This window comes from Chiloscyllium plagiosum, unplaced genomic scaffold, assembly GCF_037043375.1.
Source record: "Chiloscyllium plagiosum isolate Xiang-an unplaced genomic scaffold, Cpla_swu_hap1 HiC_scaffold_12, whole genome shotgun sequence".
Classification (NCBI taxonomy): Eukaryota; Metazoa; Chordata; class Chondrichthyes; order Orectolobiformes; family Hemiscylliidae; genus Chiloscyllium; species Chiloscyllium plagiosum.
The window spans coordinates 99,152,402-99,166,144 of NW_028270150.1; the positions used below are offsets into that span (position 1 = coordinate 99,152,402).

Consider the following 13,743-nt stretch of genomic DNA (forward strand, 5'->3'; position numbering starts at 1 on the left):
AAATTAACAGGGTGGTAAAAGAAAATCAAAAGGTGGAATTTTATTTTCTAAAAGTCAGAATTCAACCAAAAGGTGAATATTTCTTGTCCCTTAAGAACGGAGATGTGTTGTGAAATGACCTCATTCAAAAGTTGTGAATCTTTGGAATTCTGTACCACAGAGAGTTGTGGATGCTCCACCATTAGAGGTACCTGATGAAGGGCTTTTGCCTGAAATGTTGATTTTCCTGCTCCTCGGATGCTGCCTGACCTACTGTCCTTTTCCAGCACCGCTCTAATCTAGATGCTGTTTAACTGAGATCTATCCTCAGGTACTCTGGACTGATAGGAAGTCACCAGAGGCAAGTGGGCTATTTTGTTTTTAAACTATTGACTGTTACTGTTTTAGGGCTGCTCTTTCTCACTCCTTATTTATGTGGAGGTACATACTCATCAATAGGAGTATTTGTCTGCGTCCTTTTGTGTGCAAGACTGTATTCAGAAATGTCTGTTTTGGATGTAGGTTTGCTCACTGAGCTGAAAGGGTCATTTCCAGACGTTTCGTTACCTTACTCAGTAACATCTTCAGTGGACCTCAGGCAAAGCAATATTGAAAATTCCTGCTTTCTATTTATATGTTTGGGTTTCTTTGGGTTGGTGATGCCATTTCCTGTGGTGATGTTATTTCCTGTGGTGAAGTCACTTCCTGTTCCTTTTCTCAGGGGGTGGTAGATGGAGTCTAACTCAATGTGATAGAGTTCCGGTTGGAATGCCATGCTTCTAGGAATTCTCGTGCATGTCTCTGTTTGGCTTGTCCGAGGATGGATGTACTGTCCCAGTCGAATTTGTGTCCTTCCTCATCCGTATGTGAGAATACTAGTGAGAGAGGGTCATTTTTTTTGTGGCTAGTTGGTGTTCATGTATCCTGGTGGCTAGTTTTCTGCCTGTTTGACAAATGTAATGTTTGTTACAGTCCTTGCATGGTATTTTGTAAATTACATTAGTTTTGCTTGCTGTCTGTATAAGGTCTTTCAAGTTCATTAGCTGCTGTTTTAGTGTGTTGGTGGGTTTGTGGGCTACCATGATGCCAAGGGGTCTGAGTAGTCTGGGTAAAAACAATGACTGCAGATGCTGGAAACCAGAGTCTAGATTAGAGTGGTGCTGGAAAAGCAAAGCAGTTCAGGCAGCACCCGAAGAGCAGTAAAATTGACGTTTCGGGCAAAACCCTTCATCAGGAATACAGGGATTCCTGATGAAGGGCTTTTGCCGGAAACATTGATTTTACTGCTCCTCAGATGCTGCCTGAACTGCTGTGCTTTTCCAGCACCACTCTAGTCTGAGTAGGCTGGCAGTCATTTCCAAGGTGTCTTTGAAGGGGAGTGTGGCTAGGGTTTCTGGGCATGTTTTGCCTGCTTGTTTGGCTTTGTTGCTGAGAAATCAGCAGACTGTGTTCATTGGGTACCCGTTCTTTTTGAATACACGGCATAGGTGATTTTCCTCTGCGCTGTGTAGTTCCACTGTGCTGCAGTCCGTGTTGGCTCATTGGAATAATGTTCTGATGCAGCTTCATTTTTGGGTGTTGGGATGATTGCTTCTGTAGTTCAATATTTCGTCTGTATGTGTTGCTTTCTGTAGAAGTTTCTGTAGAAGCTGGTTTGAAGTTCCCCATTGCTGTTCGCTCTACTGTGACATCTAGGAATGGCAGTTTGTTGTTGTTTTCTTCCTCTTTAGTGAATTTTATGCCAGTAAGGGTATTATTGATGGTTTTGAAGGTTTCCTCTAATTTGTTTCGTTTAGTGATGACAAAGGTGTCATCCACGTAGGGGACCCAGTTTGGGTCCCCTACGTGGATGACACTTTTGTCATCACTAAACGAAATTCATTGTTTATAGCTTGAGTTTCTTTCAATTTCCTGAATCAACTGCACTACTGAACATGTTAACCAATGACTATAGCTTGCTGCCAGGATCAGTGAGCGACTGAGGTGTTGATTTGCCTAAAGCAGCAACAGCTAACAGTTAAATAACAAAATAGGAAGTGAATGGTGTGAACAGAGGCAGGTAGGCTATCAGTAGAGTATCAGAGGATAGATGTCAGTTAAACAGCCCAGATCATAAGGGCGAACAAGAAACAAAACAATATGATTGCTGGAAATCTGAAACAGAAAATACTGAGCATGATCAGAAATGTCAGCATAACTCTCAATATGTACACAACAACTATGAGCAGAGAGGTGCAAGAAATTCCAGAATTCATGTTTTGGCATAGTGTTAATCAACAGCGTTCTGTCAAGAATGGAAGGAGAAACTGGGGGCATGCAAGAATCTGAACACAGAATTTCTTGACTGAATTACCTTCTATTCAAATTTTTTTCCAGAGTGCAGCAGCTTAGTGCAAAAAAAAAACAAGAATTGAGAAACACCACAATGATGGGAATCCATTATGATTACTCCCTTTATTGTATTCATGCTTCCATTCACATAATACAGAAGATGACATGTAGGACGAGTTCTAAAGTTTATGGACACCACCATTAAAAATGAACAGAAAGTGCTGCATAAAGTGCCATGAAGTGTGCTGTAGTGCATCACATTATCTAAGGTATACTATGACGTGCGAGGAGTAACACTTTGATTAGGTCAAACGTTGCATTAAAATATCCCAGTAAAATCTAACAAGATAGTAGAAGCAGTCATGGCATCAGCCACCATTGAACACATCAACACTCAACTGAAATTGATTTAGTTGATGGTGAAGTGACACCAAGCATCTGATTGCACTCAATGGGCGAGGTAAAGCAGATAAACCTTTTTGCTGTACTACTGATATCCAAGTAATCCAGAGCTTTTGGAAAGCATTACAACAGCTCACAAGCACATCATTTATGTATCAAAGTATAGTCAAAGAGTTATAGCCAAAGCTCACAGGTACTATAAAGAATGCTGCACCTGTAAAATACTCCTTACTCATGGTCATTTATATAAATGAGTTAAATACTTTGTTTAATAATTGACATTTGCAGCATTTTCCCAGACCTATAATGCAGCACATTGGTCGCTAATGGAATGGAGTCACAGTGAATTCCAGAGCAGCTGGACACTCTCAGAGTGTTCCAACAGATCTATGAAGGATTTGGTAAATCAACCACTAACAAATAAACTATCAAATGGTTGTGTAAACACTCAAAAGATCATTACCTGCAAGTGCCATATTCAAAAGTTGAAAATATTATTCTGGGGCTTAAAGACCAGATGATTCTCTCACAGTGGTGACCAAGAAAAAAAGTTTTATTACTAAGCTGCTGATTGTGTATTAGGTCCAAAAACAAATACATGTGATGACCACATGCATTAAGAAGCATTTGAAAAGCACAGTCAAATGCTGAGTTATGTCTTCATAAAGTGCGACTCAATATCCCTGCCAGTTGCTCTGAAATGTGCTTATCTGAAGCTTTTGATAAAGTACCATCATAGTGGTACTTTTGTGCTGTTATCACTGCTGTTCCTTCAATGCATCATAGCAATAGCTCACCCCCAAAATACCCCACCCGCAAAATAGCCTCACCTTGTCTAGAACTGTCCTCATTATGAAATTGTACTGTTGTAATATTCCACTCCAATCGCTAAAACTTTGGCATGGCCCATTTCTTAATTATTCCATTACTTATTATTCAGAAAATGCTCTTGGCACCACGACTAAATTCACAAAATATGCATCCGTCAAAAGAATGAAGAGTTATAAATAAATTCAAGAGTCTTGTGCTCCTCTTTCTGAAGGTCTCAGTAACAGTTTAACAGACACCAGATGTAACGCTACTCCAAGGAGCACTTAATTTAGAAGTTAAAGCCCAGGTGAGAATGAAGATGAGGAGGATGAAGATACAAAATCTTTGACCTTCTACTTCAAAGCTGGTTAGTTTAGGAGGAGGGAGAATTTCCACAAACGGTGTCATCAATTTTATACATCAAAGAGAATTGTTAGCCCTTAATATCTACAACGCTGGTGCTACTGGCAGTGCAATGTTCAGCACAACTTGAAGAGGAGCTCAGGGTACTTGAAGCACTGGCAGACTCTGGAAAAGAGAGTGAAAGACAAGTGAACTATATTTGATGCGCCAAAAAAAAAGTCAAAGGACAGGAAACAAAGTACATTTTACTTTGACACTGAAAACTGCACAATTTCTATAGCAAATGAATGTTAAAGAGACTTTCTAGTTGTTCACACCTGAATAACTGGCATAATGAATGGTAACTAAGTGAAAAAATATAATATGATCTATTATGTCATATTTCTACCCAATTAGAGTCCAATCCAAGATTTCATTCTGGTTTTGTACTGATGCCAGAATTGTGCTCTTGACTGCAACTAATGATATTAGCAATGGATGGATCACTAAACCAATGGGATCACAGTACATTAACAGGAAGGAAGGCTGGATGGAAGTGGGGTGGGAATAAGCAGACTAATATGGTGGGCAGTATATTAAAGGGATTGGTACATCATGATCATAGAGTGGGTACATGTCAATGGAGGGGTGAACATGTGCTAATGGAGTGAACGATCAGTCAGTGGCATATCCAACAAACCAGTCAAGAACATTGCAAAAACCATTGTCACCAACAGTGGGTTGTGTGTTAATAATGCTGCTCCTCAACTAACAGCAACTCAGAGGCATCTCTTTGTTTTCTTACCTGAGCTACTTATTGATTGGGAAGAGCTGGAATCCCCGATCAGTGTTTGCAGTTTTGTAGCTGGGACCCAGCCCTCTTTATTTGTGTTAAGATTTCTGACAAGCCTGAGAGCAAAATGAAATTGACATGAACATCACCCCAGTTTCTTATACAGCAGCCAGGGAACAAGCTTACTGATTACTGGCACAGTAGCCATTAAGAGTAGGAATGCAGCTTAACAAAGCCGTAAAAAAGTACAAAGAGAGCACTGGGATTCATTTCTAGAGGATACCAATGTCAAAAGGCTATGTAAAGTTTGCATTAGGACCTTGGTCAGAACACACAAATTGTAATATGCAGAATCCTGGTCTCCATATTACAAAAATAACACCGAAACATTGGAGAAGGTACAAAAATGATTTACAGAGGTAACACCACAGCCTTGGTTAAATATTGACTAGGATCACATTTCTTTTCAGAAATGAAAAATGAATGAATTCAATAGGATTATGTTTCCACTTGCAGAACAGTTCAAAAGTACAGGTGCTAAGTAAAACATAATTACCAAGGAGGATTTCAGGAGTAATGTTCTTACCCCAAAGATTGAGAAGAGTGTGGAACTTGTCAGCAAATGGCTTAGTTGAGGTGAATAGCGTGGATTTAGTTCAGGGAAAACTATGCAAGTACATTAGGTAGAAAAAGATAGAAGGGTACAATCGTTAAGGTTGAATGAAGAGTAGAAGACACATGTGGAGCACAAATACCAATTCAGAATTATGGGCCAAATGTTTTGCTTCTGTGTTGTAACATCTATGCTATTTCAAGTAATTTTATGTAATTTTCAGCAGCATAACTCACTCATTTAGTTTATCAACTCGTAATTCACAGGTAGGAGATAGTGTGATGGAGGGAATGTCACTGGACTAGTATTCCAGAGGCCCAGGTTAATGTTCTGTGTTTGGGGGTTCAAATTCCAGCATGGCAACTGGTGGAATTTAAATTCAATTAATTACCACATCTGGAATTGAAATCCAGTCTCAGTAATACAGACATGGGAAATATCAATTGCCATTAAAAAAACATCTGGTTCACTAATCTCTTTGAGGGAAAGAAATTTGCCGATGCTTCCAGATTCATAGCATGTGATTCAACTGCTCTCTGAAAGTGATCTAGAAGACTATTCAGTGCAAGGCTAATGAAAGTTAGACAATGAATGTAAGGATATACAACATGAAAGCTTTTCAAAAAGTAAACATATTGGTCATGAAGTCTGTTCAGAATTTATGGTACCTGTGTAACCATACAATAAGTTACTGTGGTTCTGTTCGCCGAGCTGGAAGTTTTTGTTGCAAACGTTTCGTCCCCTGTCTAGGTGACATCCTCAGTGCTTGGGAGCCTCCTGTGAAGCGCTTCTGTGGTGTTTCCTCCAGCATTTATAGTGGCTTGTCCCTGCCACTTCCGGTTGTCAGTTTCAGCTGTCCGCTGTAGTGGCCGGTATATTGGGTCCAGGTCGATGTGTTTGTTGATGGAGTTTGTGGATGAGTGCCATACTTCTAGGAATTCCCTGGCTGTTCTTTGTTTCGCTTGCCCTATAATGGTAGTGTTGTCCCAGTCAAGTTCATGTTGCTTGTCATCTGCGTGTGTGGCTACTAAGGATAGCTGGTCGTGTTGTTTTGTGGCTAGTTGATGTTCGTGGATGCGGATCGTTAGCTGTCTTCCTGTTTGTCCTATATAGTGTTTTGTGCAGTCCTTGCATGGTATTTTGTACACTACATTAGTTTTGCTCATGCTGGGTACTGGGTCCTTCGTTTTGGTGAGTTGTTGTCTGAGAGTGGCAGTTGGTTTGTGTGCTGTTATAAGTCCTAGTGGTCGCAGTAGTCTGGCTGTCATTTCAGAGATGTTCTTGATGTATGGTAGTGTGGCTAGTCCTTTGGGTTGCGGCATGTCCTCATTCTGTTGTCTTTCCCTTAGGCATCTGTTGATGAAATTGCGAGGATATCCATTTTTTGCGAATACCTTGTATAGGTGTTCCTCTTCCTCTTTTTGCAGTTCTGGTGTGCTGCAGTGTGTTGTGGCCCTTTTGAATAGTGTCTTGATGCAACTTTGTTTGTGTGTATTGGGGTGGTTGCTTTCATAGTTCAGGACTTGGTCTGTGTGTGTGGCTTTCCTGTGTACCTTAGTGGTGAATTCTCCGTTTGGCGTTCTCTGTACCCTCACGTCTAGGAATGGGAGTTGGTTGTCCTTTTCTTCCTCTCTCGTGAATCGGATTCCTGTGAGTGTGGAGTTGATGATCCGGTGTGTATTCTCTATTTCCGTGTTTTTAATGATTACAAAGGTGTCATCAACGTATCTGACCCAGAGTTTGGGTTGAATTTGTGGTAAGACTGTTTGTTCTAACCTTTGCATTACTGCTTCTGCTATGAGTCCCGAGATCGGTGAGCCCATGGGTGTTCCGTTGATTTGTTCGTATATCTGGTTGTTGAATGTGAACTGTGTTGTGAGGCACAAGTCCAGTAGTTTAAGTATGCCGTCTTTGTTGATGGGTTCAACGTCCTGTTGTCTGTTATGTCTGTTCAGCAGGTTGGCTATTGTTTCTCTGGCCAGGGCATCAAGACACCATTCAAAAGGGCCACAACACACTGCAGCACACCAGAACTGCAAAAAGAGGAAGAGGAACACCTATACAAGGTATTTGCAAAAAATGGATATCCTCGCAATTTCATCAACAGATGCCTAAGGGAAAGACAACAGAACGAGGACATGCCGCAACCCAAAGGACTAGCCACACTACCATACATCAAGAACATCTCTGAAATGACAGCCAGACTACTGCGACCACTAGGACTTATAACAGCACACAAACCAACAGCCACTCTCAGACAACAACTCACCAAAACAAAGGACCCGGTTCCCAGCATGAGCAAAACTAATGTAGTGTACAAAATACCATGCAAGGACTGCACAAAACACTATATAGGACAAACAGGAAGACAGCTAACGATCCGCATCCACGAACATCAACTAGCCACAAAACGACACGACCAGCTATTCTTAGTAGCCACACACGCAGACGACAAGCAACATGAATTTGACTGGGACAACACTACCATTATAGGGCAAGCGAAACAAAGAACAGCCTGGGAATTCCTAGAAGCATGGCACTCATCCATCAACAAACTCCATCAACAAACACATAGACCTGGACCCAATATACCGGCCACTACAGCGGACAGCTGAAACTGACAACCGGAAGTGGCAGGGACAGGCCACTATAAATGCTGGAGGAAACACCACAGAAGCGCTTCACAGGAGGCTCCCAAGCACTGAGGATGTCACCTAGACAGGGGACGAAACGTTTGCAACAAAAACTTCCAGCTCGGCGAACAGAACCACAGCAACGAGCACCCGAGCTACAAATCTTCTCACAAACTTTAATACAATAAGTTAAAATAGTGCTTCCAGAGACTAAGTCACAGCCTGCATGATTCCAGTGCCTGTTTAGATTAGGATCCCTGCTTACTGTGCATAGATTGCTGACATCATAGGAGAGGATCCCCAGGTTGGAAATAGGAGTTTTTCCAATAGCTGCTAACACAGGAGAAACAAGATGACCTACCTGATGGGCATGGAGCTCAACAGCAGTTCACAAGTGACAAGTGTGGAACTCAAAAAACCTGACACCTAAACTCAAGCTGCTTCAAACCCACACACTTCCATTTTTAATAGCGGCAGGAGGAGCAGTGACACACTCCCAGGAAGTGAGATGCTTATTTAAGTATGTTAATAAAGCTACATAGCACAGAATTTCTCCTTATTTAATGCTGGAGGTAGAGGGAGGCAGTTAGGAATGTTGAATTTGAAGAACAAACAGTTAGGCATGATCTCATTGAATGAAAGAACATGCTCAAATAGCCAAATGGTCTACTTCTGCTCCTATTTTTTATGTGCATATGATAGACAGGTTTCCTTGGTCTCAACAAACCAGGAAGCAAAGAGTAGGCAAGGACTGAAACTGCTGGAGAAACTTAGCAGGTCTGACAGCATCTGTGGAGAGAAAACAGAGTTAACATTTTGACTTCAACGATCCTTGTTTTTGTTACAGATTTCCAGCATCTGCAAAGAAAAACTAATCTGGTTGGTTAAATCTGACAGAATTGACTGCAAACTAAACCTGAAAGGCCACTATCTACCCATTAATATCAAAGCAAAGCACTGCCTGTGCAAAATAGGTTTTAAAAAATCAAGCAGCATGAAGAAACATTTGCTGTCACCCTAATGACTTTATACTTTATTTCACATGTAGGATCAGTGTTCATTTTGTGCAGATATTGTGTGACATTGGTTTAAATGTGAGAGGTCCTGGGTTCATATCAGAGAAGAGCCCTGGCATTCTGCATCTAGTTTAGGGGTGGCACAGCAGTTTAGTGGCTATCTCTGCTGCCTCACATTGCCAAGGACCCGGATTCAATCCCAGCCTCGGGCAATGTCTGTGTGGAATTTGCACATTCTCCCTGTGGCTGCTCGAGTTTCCTCTGGTTTCCTACCACAGTCCAAAGATGTGCAGGTTAAATGAATAGACCATGCTAAATTGCCCATTGTGTTCATGGATGTGTAGGTTAAGTGGATTACCCATGGGAAATGCAGGGTTACAGGGATAGGATAGCGGGGTGATTCTGGTTGGAATGCTCTTTGGTGAGTCGGTGTTGACTTGTTGGACTGAATGACCCGTTTCCACGTTGTAGGGATTCTATAAATTAAAAGACTTTCTGAAGAAATGAAATATCAGTACCATATCACTCTGCTGCAAAATGTACAGTAAACTTGCATAATTCTTCGAATCTGTAAACATACCATCGTCCATCCTGGCCCTCACGGATCAGTTGTAACAGATCACCGGTACTTGCAGTCAATTCCTCTCCACCTGACTTCCCATAGTCTGCTATTACTGTGTACTTTCCAGGGAGCTGGAATGAGAAAGTGAAAACATGGGGCTGAATCACATTCCTGGTTGATGAAAGCAGCAATCAGATTTTCCTTGTGACCATTTTTTCTGGAGTAAAGAATAGGGAGCAGTTGATGTAGAGATAATTGATTTCATGAAGGAAAAATGAAACAACGAATATGTATTTGAAACAGGGAAAATGCAGATACACATTGAGAGAGTAAACAAGGCAATGGGACTGCATCAACAAGCAAGCACAGGCATGATGGTCCAATGGCTGCCTATTCTATAGACTTCTACTTTCAGTATGCAACCCTGTAACAATTCCTAAAAGATCAAAGTAGAAAACCTTTTAACCACACAAACTATTTCAAGTATGCATTATTTGTATACCAAATAATGCAACTGTTACTGAAGAGGTAAAGCTATGGAGGTGATTTGCCTACTATAAAGAGGTCTTCAAAGGCAATTCATTGATTATGTTGCACTGTGGAATATCCTGACCAGTAATGCATACTTATTGGATTGCTCAGATTTAATCAGAGAAGCCATGATAAGGGGAAAGAAAAATGTATAAAAGAAATTATGTCGAGACAATCAATCTGGTTTAATTTTTATCAGCTGGAAATTAAAAGCTTCAGAAAATGTTTGAGTACGTTCATGGTAGATTTGGTTGCAGCTTGTCAAATAACTTATAAAGAAATCTTTGAATTATTGTTTTGCAGATCAAGCCATTTCCTCATAATCTTACCGACCAACCTTATGTAAAAGAAAATGAATTCTCATTTGCAAAATGACACCATCAAATTATTGCTTCAGCATAAATTTATTCAGTGGCCTATTCTGATATCTTGCAAGAAGGTTCTTTTACCCAAGAGCATACAATAATAAGCAGGGAGTGTGGGAATATTAGTAACTAAAAGTAATGAATGCCGAAATATAACAAACCAATATTTTAAATCAAAAATTATTGAAAACTAGATTTGTGATTCATTCCTATTTAAGTTGTACTAGAAACTATTTTCAATGTCATTGATAAAAGCTGATCCAAATATCTTCCAATTTACCTGAAAGAAACTTTTCCAGGATTTTCCTGTGCAACTAAACTCTATCCTGAGTGTCCAGTCCTTGCGCATCCCAGTATCTTCACAGATAGACAACTATTTACATCCCTCAGCTCTGTTCTACTCTATATTGCTTTGAAATCCATAGTACTTGAAGGGAATAAATCTCACACATAATTGACTGCTTGTTCATCTCTCTCAGAAGCTCTTGCCATGGTCAATGAGCTTAATGCATGCATTTCACAATGGAACCAAAGCATTTGATGCTATGACTGCTCAGATAGTATGATTTTACCCATGATCAACAATGCTGGGTATGTAAGACTTCAAGTGGGAAACTAAACCAACAAGCTTATCGTCCAACAAATGTTTGGCTGGAACCTTTGATTAAAACTGCAGTAAAACAATGAATGTTCTCAACTGTTGCAATTGATGACAGGATTTCAGCAACAGTGGTACAGCTGATGGCCTCAGTTTAAATAGCCAAAAAAAATGAAGTCTATAATATCATTGTCTGATGCACATGGGATACTCACTCCAATAGAAATGGAAGAGCAAATCTGAGTCTCATTCTGTACTTAAGATTTCAGCGCTCAACATGGAAGTTGATATAAAGACATCAAGAACCTACATTCAATGGAAGTTACTCAACCATTAATTGCAGCTAGAAGCTTATACCTACCAACTTTCTACTAGTTTCCTCTTCACAATCAGATGAATTGAGCTGGTCATCAGCACTGGACCATCCATCATTATTTTCTTCTGAAATGTCAAGGGACTGAGACACTTTGGTCCAACCTGCAATGTAAATACAACTACTGACCAGAGGATCTAAAAACATGACATATTATTGTTATGATTTAAAATATTAAAAGATGAAACCTGAAAAAATAAAAACAATAATCTAATTTTCGAGAACTTTAGACATTTAAGAATTAAATCAGTTACTTGTAGAGATGTGGGTACCACTGACAATTCCTATTCTTCCTCTGGTGTCATGGGATCCTAGTGCACAACAGGAGGCTATTCAGTTTACAATGACTATGCTGCTCATTGAAATACCTATTTAATTAGTCCCACGTCCCCTTCTCTCACACCACAATCTTAAATTTTTTCCCCCACAAATATTTATCCATTTCCCCTTTTGGAAGTTTCTGTTGAATGCACTTCATTACTCATGAAGTCACCTAAATCATATCTCCTTACATTAAAAAAAATTCCATCTCTCCTATAGCTTTTTTTTATTTTAAATTGGTGTTATCAGTTATCAACTTGCCTGTCAGCGCAAAGGTCTGATCTCCAAAAATAGCTCTTCATTTTCAAACTTCTCATCTACTCTGAAGGTAAATAATTTTTGCTTCTCTAAAGTTTGTGACCTGCCACAACTCTTAACTTTAATCTGTATGTCCATGATGTACATTGTTTGTTCAGACTGGTGCCCAGACAGTAGCCAAACTGAAGCAAGTTTTATCAACTTGTCCTGCATCTTCAAAGATCTGCATACAAGAACCCAAAGGTCTGTCACCATTCTGGAGTTCGACATATATGGAATGGTGCAATGAGGGTAAATTATGGGATTGCCTTGTGTGGTGTGCAAATGTGTAAGGTGGCATGATGCAGGCTTGCTGGCTGACTTGCTGTTTTCTTCCAGCCTCCTGCTGTCTACTTTGAATTCTAGCATCTGCAATTTTCTTTTTTGCCTCTGCCCTCAAATTTGAAAGCATGATTCAGCACAGAATCATCATTACAATATCCTTGTTTAAGTGCAGCTGAAGAAGGTGGACAATGCCTGAGAGGGGACCAAGGTTAGAGATGGTCTTGCAAACCAAGCTATTCTGACACCAACTGAGCAAGTCCTGGAGTTGGATCCAAACAATTAGAGTCGTGAGTGTGGTACTGGAGAAGCACAGGTCAGGCAGCATCAGAGGAGCAGGAGAATCAACATTTTGGGCAAAAGCCCTTCATCAGGCATCTGCAGTCCTCACTTTCTCCAAATGATTAGAGCACATCCATTGGTGAAGCCAATATTAGAGGAAGGTGGTGAGATTCCAAGACCACATTTGTATAAATCCTATAAATAGTGCTGAAAGGAGCTTTTGGAAACTGTGAAGCTGATACAACAGTAACATTGATTGTTTGTTACTTTAGAGACTTGCTGATTTCCAGCAGGAAGGTGTGTTGCTACACTTAAGGTTAGCATCTCCCAACGTTTTCAATGTTTGTTTTAAGGAAGCATATATCTATTTCTCTTCAAATGATGATGATACCCCTCAGTCTTTTTTTTGTTTTGCCCCAATAAGTGAAACATCAACAGCTGTAAACAACAGCCCAGAGGACCAATTTTAACCTCTGCAGAGCAAGTGGAATCTTCTGATGGTGCATCACCACATCCTTGTGCACCCCCAATAAAGCTATGTGCATATTAAGGTAGGTATGGTTGGTTGTAAGATCACACACTGATGACAAGGACAGCTGTCACAGACTGACATGAAGCAGCCTCCAACTGCATGGAGAAATGCAGGAGGTAACTTAGATGCTAGCTGTAAGCCAGTAGTTCATATCAGGAGGAGCTGTCCATTAGGTGGAAGATTCTGGACATCCAACATGCAGTTTATGGAGACCTAACTGTTACACACTGGCACAGACATTGGAAGTGTCCATACAGGCCCAGATCACTGCAATTATCTTCAGAGTTCATGATTTGACAGATGAGCCACCTGTCTGTGTAAAGCAGAATTGCAACATGCAGGGCCCTCCGCCTCAGGCAACAACAGAACAACTGCCAAAGCCATTCCAGGAAAGGGACATAACAGTCAATCTGTTTCTAGCATAATGCTACATATCTGATAGAGAATCAAGACAACCTTACATTAGATTAGTGATACAGATGGATGCTTTTCATATTTGTGACTTTTGAACATTTAAGTATTATATTTTCACATAATGTTCTGGTTGCATGGCTACATCATCTGTATGTGTAGTGCTGGTTATATAGGTGTTTGTGTTCATGTTCCACGCAACATCATTTGGGACTGCTGCTCTTGAGAGGGAGATAACAGAAGAAGGTAACAAGGGCCAAGGAAGTGTTG

The 13,743-nt window shown here is 40.5% G+C and overlaps 1 protein-coding gene across 8 annotated transcripts in view; it reads right to left on the reverse strand.

The window, feature by feature from the left end:
• Window positions 1–2,414: 2,414 nt before the first annotated feature.
• Window positions 2,415–13,743, reverse strand: part of mcf2la (mcf.2 cell line derived transforming sequence-like a) — a 239,539-nt gene continuing 228,210 nt past the window's right edge. For 6 of the 8 annotated variants that reach the window (XM_043700234.2, XM_087993069.1, XM_087993073.1 and 3 more), the window contains exons 27-30: window positions 11,337–11,452; window positions 9,500–9,612; window positions 4,670–4,773; window positions 2,415–4,050 (exon numbers count right to left, since the gene is read on the reverse strand). In XM_043700234.2, coding sequence (XP_043556169.2) covers window positions 3,956–4,050; window positions 4,670–4,773; window positions 9,500–9,612; window positions 11,337–11,452 — 428 coding nt within the window. In that variant the 3' untranslated portion in view covers window positions 2,415–3,955. Of the gene's footprint in view, window positions 4,051–4,669; window positions 4,774–5,243; window positions 5,324–9,499; window positions 9,613–11,336; window positions 11,453–13,743 lie in introns of those variants that run through there. The other 2 variants (XR_015758942.1, XM_087993072.1) reach the window with 2 other exon arrangements.